General features: G+C 39.3%; 1 protein-coding gene across 2 annotated transcripts in view; it reads right to left on the bottom strand.

The window, feature by feature from the left end:
• Positions 1-1,476: 1,476 nt before the first annotated feature.
• The window catches only part of pcsk5b (proprotein convertase subtilisin/kexin type 5b), a 56,562-nt gene continuing 44,318 nt past the window's right edge, over positions 1,477-13,720 (bottom strand). Inside the window, exons 17-22 of one of the 2 annotated variants that reach the window (XM_062417579.1) lie at positions 12,761-12,954; positions 10,520-10,604; positions 7,980-8,083; positions 7,716-7,854; positions 6,151-6,266; positions 1,477-4,010 (exon numbers count right to left, since the gene is read on the bottom strand). In XM_062417579.1, the coding sequence (XP_062273563.1) occupies positions 3,895-4,010; positions 6,151-6,266; positions 7,716-7,854; positions 7,980-8,083; positions 10,520-10,604; positions 12,761-12,954 (754 nt within the window). In that variant the 3' untranslated portion in view covers positions 1,477-3,894. The remainder of the gene's footprint in view (positions 4,011-6,150; positions 6,267-7,715; positions 7,855-7,979; positions 8,084-10,519; positions 10,605-12,760; positions 12,955-13,720) is intronic. The other variant, XM_062417580.1, reaches the window with a different exon arrangement.

The following is a 13,720-nucleotide window of genomic DNA, read 5'->3' as shown; positions in this document are numbered from 1 at the left end:
AAAATGCATTTCTTTTGGGTTAGGAAGCACCTGGAAAAAGACACATATTGCTGACCACTAAGCCACAGCGCTGCCAGTCCGTGAGTTAGAGCAGAATGAACAAAAAACTTCTCATTGCTTCCCACATAATTTGAATTCCAGAAGATGTTTGAAACTGGACAGACAATGTTCAGTTTGGCCAGAATCAGCACTGGAAGTAGTTTCAGCCATGACAAGATGTGCACTTAACAGAAACAACTTTTTTTTGGTTGGTTATGAGCTGTATGCAGACGCTACTTTATTGTTAAAAGAATTTGCTCACGAGGACTGTAGAAAAATATGTTTGGTTGTTTGACTTTGTGACACTTGTAGGATTTTGCACAAATTGTGCTAAATTAATTTAAGTGACAAAGCAGGTCCGAATCGTACTGTTGGGTCATTAATGCACAAACAAATCAACATGACTTATGGTCACAGATTGCCACACGTGTATCAACATGTGTGTGTAATGGTCTTAACTACATAACCTGTGAATAGCCAGTGGTGATGTGCTTATACCAGTAGTCACAAGTCTTTCCTTGATTCATTGTGAAAGGGGATGAATCACACAGCTGCAGCAGTGAGTTTTTGAAAACAAAGATTTGTCACTCAAATTCCTGCAATAATAAATATTCTCAATGTTATAAATAATATACCAGATCTACAACATGGACACGGACTAAACAAAACAAAAAGGTAATTGTATGGGTATGACTGGGAGGACAGTAACAATTACTTAAAAATATTTGCTTTGTTTTATTATGTAGGAGATAAATAATATATTTTATGCACAACAAGTGCATCAAGACTGTTGGCTTAAAGTTCAATTCTACCAGAAATACTACTTTATTTAATATATTTAAGGTTAAAAATGCAACTGCTGACAATCAGGAAATTTCTTATGACAGAAGTGATTTTGGAGAAGCAAATGGTAAGTCAACATTACTTAAATTGGTCTGTTGTTATCTACTGCTTCAGTATTAATTGCTGGTGTATGGTGAAAGAAGAAAATGCTGAACTGAAAAAAGCACAACGTAAAGCAACATTCAGACTCATCTTATCTCTCTCATAAATGTAAAAACAGTATTGACTTAATAAGATGACAGTTTGCACCAGTGATAAAGCAGCAGATCCTTGCATTTGCTGACCTGTTTTTAACTTCCCCCTAATTGTCATTGAGTGCACACGTCTCCCTTAAAGTGCTCTGCTTGGAGCGTGTGGGACTTTAATCAATCTGATCGAGCGCTGGGGTAAAAGTTTCTGAAAGCAATGATCTGAATTTCAATGATGTTATTCCCTTTTGTGAATTTGTAAAAATTAACTCAATACAAAGTGAAAATAGGGGACTTAATATTTTAGTATAGTGAGTGAGAGAAACTGATGGCAAATGATGCCAGTGTCTAAAATAATACTGATGAATATCAACATAATGAATAAAAACTGAAAAGCAAAAAAATGAACAGATTAAACATTTTAATAAGAACACTTAAGTAAAAAAAAAAAAAAAGATTTTCAAAACTAGGACTTTGAGTAACATTAATAATGCATTGTCACAGATATGTCACAGGTACACAATAAAAACAGCTTTTATACGAGGGGTTTGTGTTTGTATGTGTGTGTGTGTGTGAGTGAGTGTGTGTATGTGTGTGTGTGACTACTAGCACACAATCTAAAGTCAATTCAAGTCATCTTAAACAATGACCAAGAATAAGTTTTTGTTAACCAAAACAGGGGATTCATCAATCTTTATTACAAATCATCAAGAACCATAACCAGGTGACAATACAACAATTCATCTAATACTGTAAATGCTCAAGCTGTGGGTGTGAAAACCCACACAAATAGAATAGAAGAATCTTAAACATTATTTTTTTGCTGTTCTTTATTAGAAAACAGCACCACCAGAATAAGCTTTGAGTTCCACCAGGTAAGGTTCGGAGACAGACAGAAAGAATAAGCCAGACATCTGACGTCTGTCGGCCTGAACGCGAGTATAGTTTTGGCTCGATATGATTTAACATTTCTGACACACTCTTGCTTCCACAGCGATGCCATCAACAAGTCCACTTTCAGTTCTAACAATTAAAATGTAAATAGAGAAATAAAAATTGATTGCTTCATTGTGTTTGTTTTCCCAATTTCTCTTGGGTTGATTGAACATGAAGTTCTGCACCCAAATGTGTTTCTATGTATAAATTTAGAACTTTTGTGAACTTACTCAAAGTTAAAAAGTCACAGCTCCGATTTGCACCATGGCAGTTTGCCACTGTCTGTCTGACTGTCAGAGATCTTTACCTGCAGATGAAACATAATAGCGACAGAATGTTTCCTGTGCCAATCATTGACCTTCTATGTTGAAAGTGTAGAACAACACTACAGTTGATATGTGCATTGACATTATAGTGGAATGATGAAGAGCAGAAACTTCTAAAATTCATATTTTTTTGAGAACATGTAGGGATGCACCGATACAAAGCTGACACCAGTTGAAATAATATATTAAAATTCCCTTTTATCTGGGTTACATATGTGGAAAATCACATGTAGGAGAACTGCAGATTCCTGAAAAAAAACCTAAAAATATGAGTTATTGTTATTTTATTATTATTATCCAGTGACAACAAAATAATGGCGGAGCTTTAAATCGTCCAGTCACAGTAATGGATGGAATCAATAGTCAGTTTTGGGCCATATTTTAGTCGCCAGAATCTGCATCATGAGTGAAAAATGGGCATCGGTGCATCCCTAGTACCACAAATTCATTACAACTCGCTGCTGCATTTCCTTTCCTGTAGAAAGCTCCGGAAGGAATGACTATCGACTCGTCTTGTACCTCTGGAATGAATCAATGCCGTCTGGGCTTACATCAAGAATTAATGGCGTTCTCCTACACACACCAATAAAGACAAACACACACACTATTCGGAGGGCGGGTTCATGTTTTGTTTTGTTTTTAAATAAATGAAATGAGGTGATTTTGGTCAGTAACGTGCATCAGTCTTGGGAAACTGTGACACTTTAGCATCTGTAACTTCAAGTGGAGGCAGCTCTATGTGTGTAAACTCATGTTTTTTTTTTTTTTTATTGTATGTAGTATACATATATATGTATCTGTACTCTGTACTCTGTACTCTGTACTCTGTACTCTGTACTCTGTGTGTGTGTGTGTGTGTGTGTGTGTGTGTGTGTGTGTGTGTGTGTGTGTGTGTGTGTGTGTGTGTGTGTGTGTGTGTGTGTGTGTGAATTTGTCTACCCTCCCCTCCAAAGCCAAAGCCAGCCCAGACAGACATTATTTTCACATTACTGAGTGAGCTTCTTTTTTTTTTTCCTTTGACGTATATTTACAGGCAGAAAACCAGGGCCTTTCCTAGTGTATGTTCAGTTTCCATCTGTTCATCGTTAACATTGGAAAGAGGAGGAGGAGGAAGAGGAGCCAAAATAAAAATGCACACAGACGTATTCAGAGATTCACAGGCTGAGCGGCTCCTGTCTTAGCTATGCACCCTACACTGGCAACAAAAAAAGAAGGTTCAATTATTTTGGCATCGATGCTTTGGTCACAAAATACCGACACTTTTATTCATGTTTGTTTTCACTTTTGTTTTCATTTGCTTGTTTGTTCTTGAAGTAAGTCCCAGTCATTTTACACCCTGACCACGTGTGTGTGTCCCAGTACAGAAAAAAAGGTAGGTTTGTTGTAGTCCTGTCATCGCACCTCCGATGCAGTCCCTTTAAGAGGCACAGATTCTCTTATAAATTATGTGACTGTGAATGAGTGGGTGGGGGGGTGGGAGGTTGAGAAGGGGGGGGTGCCCCATGTGCCCCCACGTGTCCCCCCTACCCCGCACTCCCTTTATGCTCAGTGAGTACGTCCCGTCACCCCTTTTGCGAGCATGTTCTGCAGCACAGTTGCTGCAGCACTTTCCTCTGGCAAAGATTGTTCTTTTTAACAAGCACGCAGAAACTGCCTTCCGCCCAAGATTCTTCATTTGCTTTCCACAGACCAGGAAGAAGAGGTACAGAAGAAGTTTGGAAGGTGGGGGGGGGGGGGGAGTGTACACACACACATACATACAAACACAAACACACACAGAGGAACCATTTGAAGAAGTTGAATGGCATGTGATTGGTCAGGAGGGTTCAGGTGACAGGAAGAGTTTTTTTTTTAATCCAATCACAGGTGAAGTTCATCGAGGTGGGAAATGATTGTAGTCCAGTGGAGTGATTGGATCCATGTCAGGAGAAAGGGGGAAACAGATTTGGGAGGGGAAAAAAGAGAGAGAGAGAGAGAGAGAAAGAGAAAGAGAGAGAGAGAGAGAGAGAAAACAAAACATCACACAATTAGAAAATTGAAGATTTAGAAAATTCACAACTTGTCATGTCATTTTGTAACATTGAAAATTTAAAGTGGACAACCAGTCTGCCATGTTAACTGTTTGTTATTCTTTTTTCATCAACAGCAATTAAAAATGTACCAATAACCTTGGAGAGCTTCCAGTCAAAAATTCATCAACATGAAATCAGTTACCTTTGAAACAGACTGAGTGTGCACTTTAAGCAAAGTATTCATCAACAGAAAGGTCACACAGTAAGACCTCGGACCTTTATCTCAGCTGGGAGACTTTTTGGCCGTAGGTTAATTTTAACATGAAAGTCATTGCAGACCATCACAAGCTGCAATCGAAGCGTCATAATCTGATTGTCACCTTGGCCGATTAAAGAGCGACAGGAATATTTATGCTTAAAGCTCCAAAGACTAGAGCAAACAGAAAAAGGAGAGGGCGTGTAAAGAAACAAGAGAAATCATAGCATTTTTTGTAGAAAAGCAGATATTGAAAAATAAGGAAAGGGATGAAGAATAAGTAGATGGGTTGACAAACCTTTCTGTCTATATGCAGTGTTACAGATTACCACCAGAAAAAAGTGAGTTTATGTTAAAATACCACGAAAAGAATGTGTGAGCGAGTGTGTAACCCCAAAGAGATTCAATGTTAGTAATATGCACTGTATGAATGAGGCCTTTAGATAAAGAACACAAAGGGAAAAGCTATGACCAAGCGTCTGCTCTGAAGCTACTACAGTGAGCAGTTTGATTCAAGAAGTTAGTACAAAGCTAAAAAAACAAAAAGCAAGGCCACAGGTGAACTTGTTGTGGGGTCCTTCAAAGATGCCTCCTGCAATTCCAAATGTGAAACACGTCTTAATGAAAAATCATTTTTGTTATTGTTGTGTTCCGTGTGTGTATAAATTCCAGTTAACATGAATCACACATAATTACAGAAACGTGTAATGAGTAATGAAAAAGTGCTGCCTACAGTCTGTCTGTGTGCCAAAGGGCGTACTTTTCTCTGCCTAACGGTGGTAGATGTGTATTTTATGTTCCTGTTGGCCCCTGATTGGTTGACACCACATGCCGAAAATAACTGGATCTGGGGTGGAAAATTTTATGCCCAAGAAATGTAGCCAGATTGGGTGATTTTCCGCTCAATTGCTGCTTCCTTATTAGATAACATTTACCCCCTGAAGGCAGGCAGAACCTACATGGTTCGTTGCGGTACTGTGGTGATAATTGTAAAATGAAAGCAGTTGCTAAGAGGCCACCACAACATACTTTTTAAAAAAAATATTAGGAACTGCTAGCCTAGACGCTAGCCACCAGCAGCTGGCTCCTTGCTACAATGTACAGTGTATGTTCAGAGCCAAAATACACAGAGCTACTTAGGGCCTCATGCTACGCAACTGCAGGTGAATCCTTATCCTTTATCTATCTTTTACTCAATAACCCTTGCATTTTTTTATATCCTGTAGGATATAACCCTGTTTAATCTAATTGGAAATGCAAAAAAGTATCAGACCCTCAGAGAGAGATGAGACGTAAACCTGCACCTGTGATGGGCCCTTTTATCAGCTCAGATAAGATAGACCACACTTGTGCATTTGCATATCATTTTTTGTGAGCATACTGTTGTGAATCCAGTTCATCATGCAGTTTGTTTTCTGCTGGGTTGTTGTCCAGTTCACTTTTTTTTAGCTTGTCTAAATCCCTTTATTTGCCTGTATGCAGTCTCTACTCAACAAATATAAAATAAACACATTAGGACAATATTGTAGATAAGAAAGCTGACAACTCACCATCTTTGCAGATAGTGCTGACCACGCAGGCTCCGGCCTCCAGATTGTAACCACTGGCACAGCTGCTGCAGTTTCTTTCACCTGGCCCCAAGCACTCGTAGCAGCTATGGTCACACCTGTCGATGGTTATATGCAGAATTAGATACTCATCTAAGCAGTGTTAAGTTATCTTTGACTGGTTGGGCTTTATTATTCTGTAGTAGTTTTAGTTCAAATCTTGTCACTGTGGAGCTTTTATGTTTCCACTTTACTGATCTCCAATATGCACTTACACCACTGAATAACAGGGATTGTATGCTTCAGTATTGCATATTATTTTAGCATGAATGAACTAGATTATAAGAATATCATTCAGGCTTGCTCCTTGTGTGCATCATAAACCATGTATAAACATAACTAGGGACAAATGAATGTGTCCACCAATGTTTGCAGCGCAAAATGTGAAAAATTAAAATGAAAAGATGCCATCTAAACAAGCCTATATGATCAGCCATACACAAAACTGAAAAATATCTGCTGTAATTCATTTATGCTGTTATTTCTACAAGTGCAGTTTATTGTTTAGGCCATTTCAGTGTGTGTTGGTAAGCAACAAATGAAGTTCATGAGGTTATTATCACAACAATAACTGTATAAGAAAATTGTATAACTGTAACTGAAGCTGTATAAGAAGATAATCTTTAAGGAGCAGAAGTTCAGATTTAGGCAACATGAAAACAGTTAGCACATTTGTGATCCTGCTTGCATGGGGAAAAACATGATCTGATATCAGTTTCGGAGACCTGAAGGGAGCTGACAGAAAATGAAAGAATCACGTAAGGTAAAGGGTCAAGTGAGTAATAAATAATTCAAGGTGGGAGAGAAAAAATAGCAGGGAAGCATGTCTGCTATGAGCACCGATAAGAAAAAGAACCACAGATGTCTGAGTCAGTGAAGGAGTTCGACTGTAGGTGTGATGGGAGGGAAAGGGGTCATCAAACACAGGAATATGAGTGTGTTTCCTTCTTCCTTCCCTCACTTCTCTACTCATCCAGGTTACCATTTGTAAATAGTAAAGAAAAAACTCTTAGGGAACACTGACAGCACCAAGAGGCTGTCCTCAACTGCTTGTAACAAATTGTGCAATTTCATCGAAATCTAGAAGTTGAAACAGTGAGGGGAACCAGTTGCTTTTACTCTAAACTCCAAATGTCAGCAAAGTCCTCTACTGCAAGGACACTTCCTCTTACAAAAATTCAAAAAAACAAAATGTCATAACTCCTGCTGAGTAACAATTTTAAATGCATCAACACATTTTCTGTTTCCTGAGGAGATGTCAGTATCTGAATCGTTTCCTGGCCACTTTCTCAGAATATTAATTGAGAAATCTGAAAACCGGGAAAGATTGTGCGCTGTGAAAAGACCAAGTTATGCTAGAAAAGGCTTAACTGGGGTAGAGTATAAAGAAATGCACTTTACCTGCTAAAGCTCCAGATGTTCTTGTGTATATCACTATAGACTAGAGATGTGAAACTTCTTCATGAGTACTCTGTGGTGTACAAGTGTTGGCAGGTGTACTGACTCACTTCTTACAGGACCTCTGCACCTGCCCGTTGTCTGAGGTCTGCTCTGACAGGTAGTAGCCAGTGCTGCATGTTAACACGCACCGCCAGTCCTCCAGTAAGTAGCCGTCCGCACACTTAGTGCATGCCTCTATACCTGTACCTAAAAAACACACCAGGGATGTTGTGAAGAATTGCAAATCGGACAGAGAGAGTCTACACTGACCTGCACAGCAAATATAATTCTTACAGTGTAATTTCATTGTTAAATGTCTTATGACTTCCTACCTGCGCAGGTGGCACAGGCCCGATGGCAGGGCTCACAAGTCCTTCTGTGGCCGTTGTAATAAGTCCCTGGGTCACAGGTCATCTGACACTTGTTTCCTTGAAGACTGGAAAGAAAACAGAAACAAATACACATTGATGACTTTGGTGTAAATATCAGAAAACATATTTAAGCAAAAAGCTGTTATGATTTCATTAAATTAGCAACAAAAAACACATACAGGGAGCAACACAGGTGAGTTAAAGAAAAGTTGGGCTTTTTTCTGGGCAAAGATGTGGGAAGAGGAAGAAAAAAACATTAACGTCAACACTGGCGATTTGGTTTCCTGTGTGGGTGTAACAACAGCAACTGGCCTTTAGGTCATTTTAACAATTACATTCACAGGAATGCGACCGTTTTCCAGTTTAATATAAAAGACAATCAAAGTGAATTTGCAGTTTTGACCAATATATACAACTGATGTAGGAAGTGAGAAGTAAGGGGTAGAGGTCAGTCAGGAAGTAGGTTTGGAGGTTATAAAGTCAGTTCTGTGAAGTCGCAGTGAGGACAGGTTGGTGAGCTTGCTGGGCTGAGCTGAAAAACAGCTGGTCTGTGTTAGCTAACGTTTCCCAGAAACGATCTCGCCTGGTCCTCTCTTCCTCCTCAGCTCCTAACCAACCATGAACAGTGAACTGAATGAGAGAGAGAGAGAGAAAGAGAGAGAGAGAGAGAGAGAGAGAGAGAGAGAGAGAGAGAGAGAGAGAGAGAGAGACAGAGAGAGAGAGACCGAGAGAGTGTGTGTGTGTGTGTGTGTGTGTGTGTGTGTGTGTGTGTGTGTGTGTGTGTGTGTGTGTGTGTGTGTGTGTGTGTGTGTGTGTGTGTGTGTGTGTGTGTGTGTGTGTCTGTGTGTGTGTCTTACTCTGGTCTCGCTGGTGTTTAGAGGAAATTATGGCTTACAAGTGTCCCCACCTCCACCTCTGACTACACTGAACACTTAAAGTTGGGTTCAAAACCACAATATGTTTTAAAAGCTTCACAAGTGTTTCCTTTGTGACCTATTGGGAATTCCAGCGCTTTGAAACACCCAATACTATGTCAGGTCAAGTGTAGTTGGGGTAGTCTGAAGAGGCTACTGCGGAATGGCCAGAAAATGAACTGGAACATGTTTGCATGGTTAACAAAACAGTTTGATTAAAGATTCTTTAAAGTAAGGATCACAACCCAATATGGGCAACAGCTCCACTTCTTGTGGGTCTCCGCATGACACGAGTATATGTGGGTTTTAATAAGCCTAGGTCACAGGGTGAACTCAGTTTACTCAAAGAGTCCCCAGTGGAAAACAGTTGGGAAGCCCTGGTTCACTGGATCACGCTGCAAACCAAAAACCACAGTGCAACACAATGTGCTTCTCTAAAATAGCAATACTGTATTCCTGCAGCGTGACAGTGGGTGAACCCTAAAACCAAAACACTGACATTCAAGCCTTACTGATGCAAAAAGAAAAAACCTGAGCTATTTCTGTACTAGTATGACAGAGGACTGACTGCACTGGTAGATAATATTGGCAGGTCTGATGGCAGGAGTAAATTAAATGTTTGTCTCTTTCAAGCACATGAGCACATTATTAAAATAGTTGTTGCTTACTATAATTAAAAAACAATAACCTTCTGTCAGCATTTTCATTGCACCTGTACCTGGTCAGCTACTTGAGAATTTGTAACATGGCTTGTTTGAGTCACTGTCTTCTAACGCTTGAATGTCTCGCCTCGCTTGTAAGTCGCTTTGGATACAAGTGTCTGCCAAATGAAAACATGTACTGTAAATTGTAAAATAAGTGTAAGTAACTCAGGTGCTTTTGTTGGCAAATTGAATTATACATTTAGATAAGTTATAACTGAACCAAACTCAACCTGCTGGATTTATGATTACAAAGCCATGTTGTGAAGATTAGCAAAGGTCAGATCTACTGACTTTAATTTTGAAATTTTAGCTAAGATGTCAAGGCTTCCAAGACACAAATGATCTCAGGTTGAAATGATGCGAAATACATCTTGAAATTCCCATTTGATGTAATGGTAGAAGCATAAATTTAGAGGAACATGGGAAACATTAAGACAGGGTATGCACGAAACAAATGTTGGTACGTGTTACAGAGGGGTGAGATGAGCACACTTTCAACTTTGACAGCCTTCCCTAAAAGGCATTCATAGTGTTGCACTCGTTTGTACATACACAACGACATTTAATTGTGTAAAGTGATGCCTTTAGCATTTAAATGCTTGAAAAAGGGCTTCAATGCAACTTCCATGCAAAATAGTTCTCAGGCAAATCCTTCACACTGTCTGTGGCCATTAAGAGAAAATGCAGAATGATGTCATTCTGCTATTTATTCTAATTACACTGTTGCTGTGGTAAAAATTGAAAACACTGAAAGTTATAAAGTTCATAATCACAAGTTAGCAACAGACAGAGAAAGACTGTGGCGATGACACTGAAAACAATGATGCTCTGAAACTAATTAGCAGCTCTTGTTAAACATTGGTGAGCACAACTACCAGTTTACCTCATTCCAGGTTTACATTCTGTGCAGATATTGGAGGTGGTGCACTTCTTACAGTTCTCTGGACATCTCCTGCAAATGTTGGAATCTGAAAAACACAGGGCAAGCCATACAGTCATACACAGTGGCTAATAGGAAACAGAAGTCTGGTTGCATTTGAAATGAAGAAAGGGAGCAGAGGTGGAAGACAGTGGTGGAAAAAAAGGAGGAGAATAGGGTAGAATGAGGACGACCAGTGAGAAGGAGAGTATAGAGTAAGTAAAAGAAGGGGCTGATAAACAAAACGGGAGGACAAAAGGAGGAAGACAGGAGGACAAAGGGAGGAAGAGATGGTAAGGGAGAGAGAGATAAGAGGGAGGGAAGAACAGAAATGTCAGAAGGCTAAAGCGGCAGGAATGAAAGAGAAGATTGTAGTGTTGGTGAGGGAGGATAGGAATGTAGATGAATATTTCAAAAGGCAGACTAAACGCAATGCCACGCTTTGACACAATGCACATGGACACTTGTGCCTTCAGCAGCGACATGGATTGCCGTAAAGATATGTGAATAAAATGTTTTATTGTTCTTGGGGAACCAAAGATTAGACTACAACTATTCATCAAAATTGCTTCAGAATAAAAAAAACATTGCTTATGTATGACACAACCTTTATGGTTTTCTTTGGAAAGTCATATGGTCAGAGCAGAGAGGAGGAGACTGGGAGTAAGCGTGGTTAGATTTTCAGGAATCTGAAAAACATTAAAGAGTGGATGCAGGATATGGACAGGTCACAAGCAGATTTCCATGGGAGGAAAATGCACTTTAAGTTTTTCCTGCAATTTTATCTTCTCATTTCAATTGCAATTGCAAATCAACATTTGTGCTGAAATGATTAATTGATTAACCAATTAGTCAAACAGGAGCAAACGAATCAACATTTTTTTTATGTTAAATATATCTGGATTTTAAACTATTGGTCAGAGAAAATAAGCAATATGAAGATGTCTTATTGGGCTCGGGTGAAATGTAATGGGCCTTTTTATACTATTTTCTGAAATGTTATAGACTAAACAATTAAACAGTTAATAAAAAATAAACAAGAACAATCAATAATGGAAATAATCATTAGTTGCAACCCTAGTCACATAGTCTTTTATGAATCTGTGTGATTGGCAGAAACTCTGCCATAAAGTTAAGTCCATCAGTTGAATTCACCTTGGCTTGCTGTCATGTCTAACAAAGAGAAAATAAACTCTAGATAGCTCATTTACCACAACACAATATGCCGCAGTGCCAACATCTCAAAGGAAAAAAATATCCACTACATCTTGGCCTGCTGAAATGTTACGATTGAATTTGGATCAGATCACATCAGATCTGCTGCCAAAGACTCTCAGAGCTGCCAAGACTTACACTATCTTGGCTGTGCTCCTATATATAGACATAATTATAAGATATACATAGTTTCAGTCTCTCATTCCTGCTTTACTTTCATCCAGGCTGGCACACATCTTTGAGGCAAACGAGTAAGTATATACAGACAGTAAATACTGTATGTTAACGCCGCTGTTTATTATAAACCCAAGTTGACTTCTCCTAAACATAACTCAAAGAATCCTTCAGCAAATCTGTTTTATTTCATGATTTTCCCATTTTAGTCTGATGGTTAAAAAAAACAATCAGCTAAGAAACACAGACGGTTCAGTTCTTTTTGGTTCTTCAAGTTAATTAAAATAGACGAGTGGCAAGACGTTAAATCAGGGATACAACAGCATCATTCCGAGAATGAATACAGTTATGATCATCTAATATTTTTTGTGATGCAGTTATTAGACAGAATTTCCAAAAAATGTCAGTTTGTTTGCAATATGGATGATGTTTTATTTATGGAATACCTTCCCCATAAGAGGGAAACAATAGATTTCATCATTTTCTAATCTTGGGGACATCACACCTTAAGCATTTGATAAATACGCAGCAAAGTAACAGTTGACTTGCCAAAACAAATAAATGAGCCTGAGTGAGCACATATCAATCACGGCTGAGCCACTGATAGACTTTGTGCTGCTGGTGGCATGTTGTTGCTGCATCCCCAGAACTGCCCAGTTCAGTTTAGTTTAAATGTTTGTTCATGAATCTAAAATGCTTATGGGTTAAGACCAAGAAATGAAATGAAAAGGAAAAACCCCAAGATTTTAGAAAGACGTTGTTGACTGTTATGAGTTTGTACTTTGTAGAGGCAGATTGGCCAGCAGGGAAATGTACCTTGGTCGAGGTAGAAGCTGTCGACGCAGGTGGCGACACATGTGTTGGAGCCCTCGCTGAGGTGGAAGCCAGCCCTGCATGTGGTGCACTGGTCGCTACGGCTACCGACGCAGGTCTCACACAACGAGGAGCACTTCTTGCAACGTTTCCTGTCATCACGGAAAAAGCCACTAGGGCACTCGGACACACACATCCTAAACAGGGAATGGGAGATGCGGGGGTGATAGGAGACAAAAGCATCACAGAAAGCAAAAGCAAATCATTAAGACAAGAGATGATTTGTTCCCCTCATAGACATACTCTTATTGTAGTTTACTTTGATGCCAGTCTACTTGAACAACATGATATTAAATAGCCAAATCAACATCATTGCTCCATGATTAAGGGCCTTCATCACACAGTTCGATATAATGTTAACAGGCTAAAAATGTAAAAACATGGCTCTTTTGACTGTTAAGCACATCAAACTCGGTTTTTGTGTGTAATCATAAATATAAACTCATGTAAAAAATAATTCTATAGGACTAAAGCAGAAACACTTTTTCATTCAATTTCCCACTGTTTAAACTTCATGTACCGGTGGCACATAGTGAGTTGGGACAAACAGACACAGAAGTAGAGGGAGTGACTGTGTGCGTGCGGGTGCTATATGGTGAACAGGTGTAACATCTGTTGGATAACTTCACAGCCCTCCGTCACCCCCTCATTTCACCCGGAGGCTCTCTTCCTAAGGTGAAAAAGATCTCTGAAATCCTCAAGAGCACAAAACACACACACTCGTGTACACACTCCTTAAGCCTTCTTCACACACTATGGAGTTTTCTGCCAAGAAACACATATGGCACGTGTGAAACACATAATCCATGTGTGCACGTACACACTGCCATGTGTTCGTCCTCCAGCTTCAGCACCATTTCTCTGCTATGCTGAAGTTATTATTTAAACAATAAAAATTACAAA

The sequence above is a fragment of the Scomber scombrus genome, chromosome 4, assembly GCF_963691925.1.
Source record: "Scomber scombrus chromosome 4, fScoSco1.1, whole genome shotgun sequence".
Lineage (NCBI taxonomy): Eukaryota > Metazoa > Chordata > Actinopteri > Scombriformes > Scombridae > Scomber > Scomber scombrus.
The sequence above is the reverse complement of the archived record's forward strand: the minus strand, read 5'-3'. Positions and strand labels throughout refer to the sequence as shown.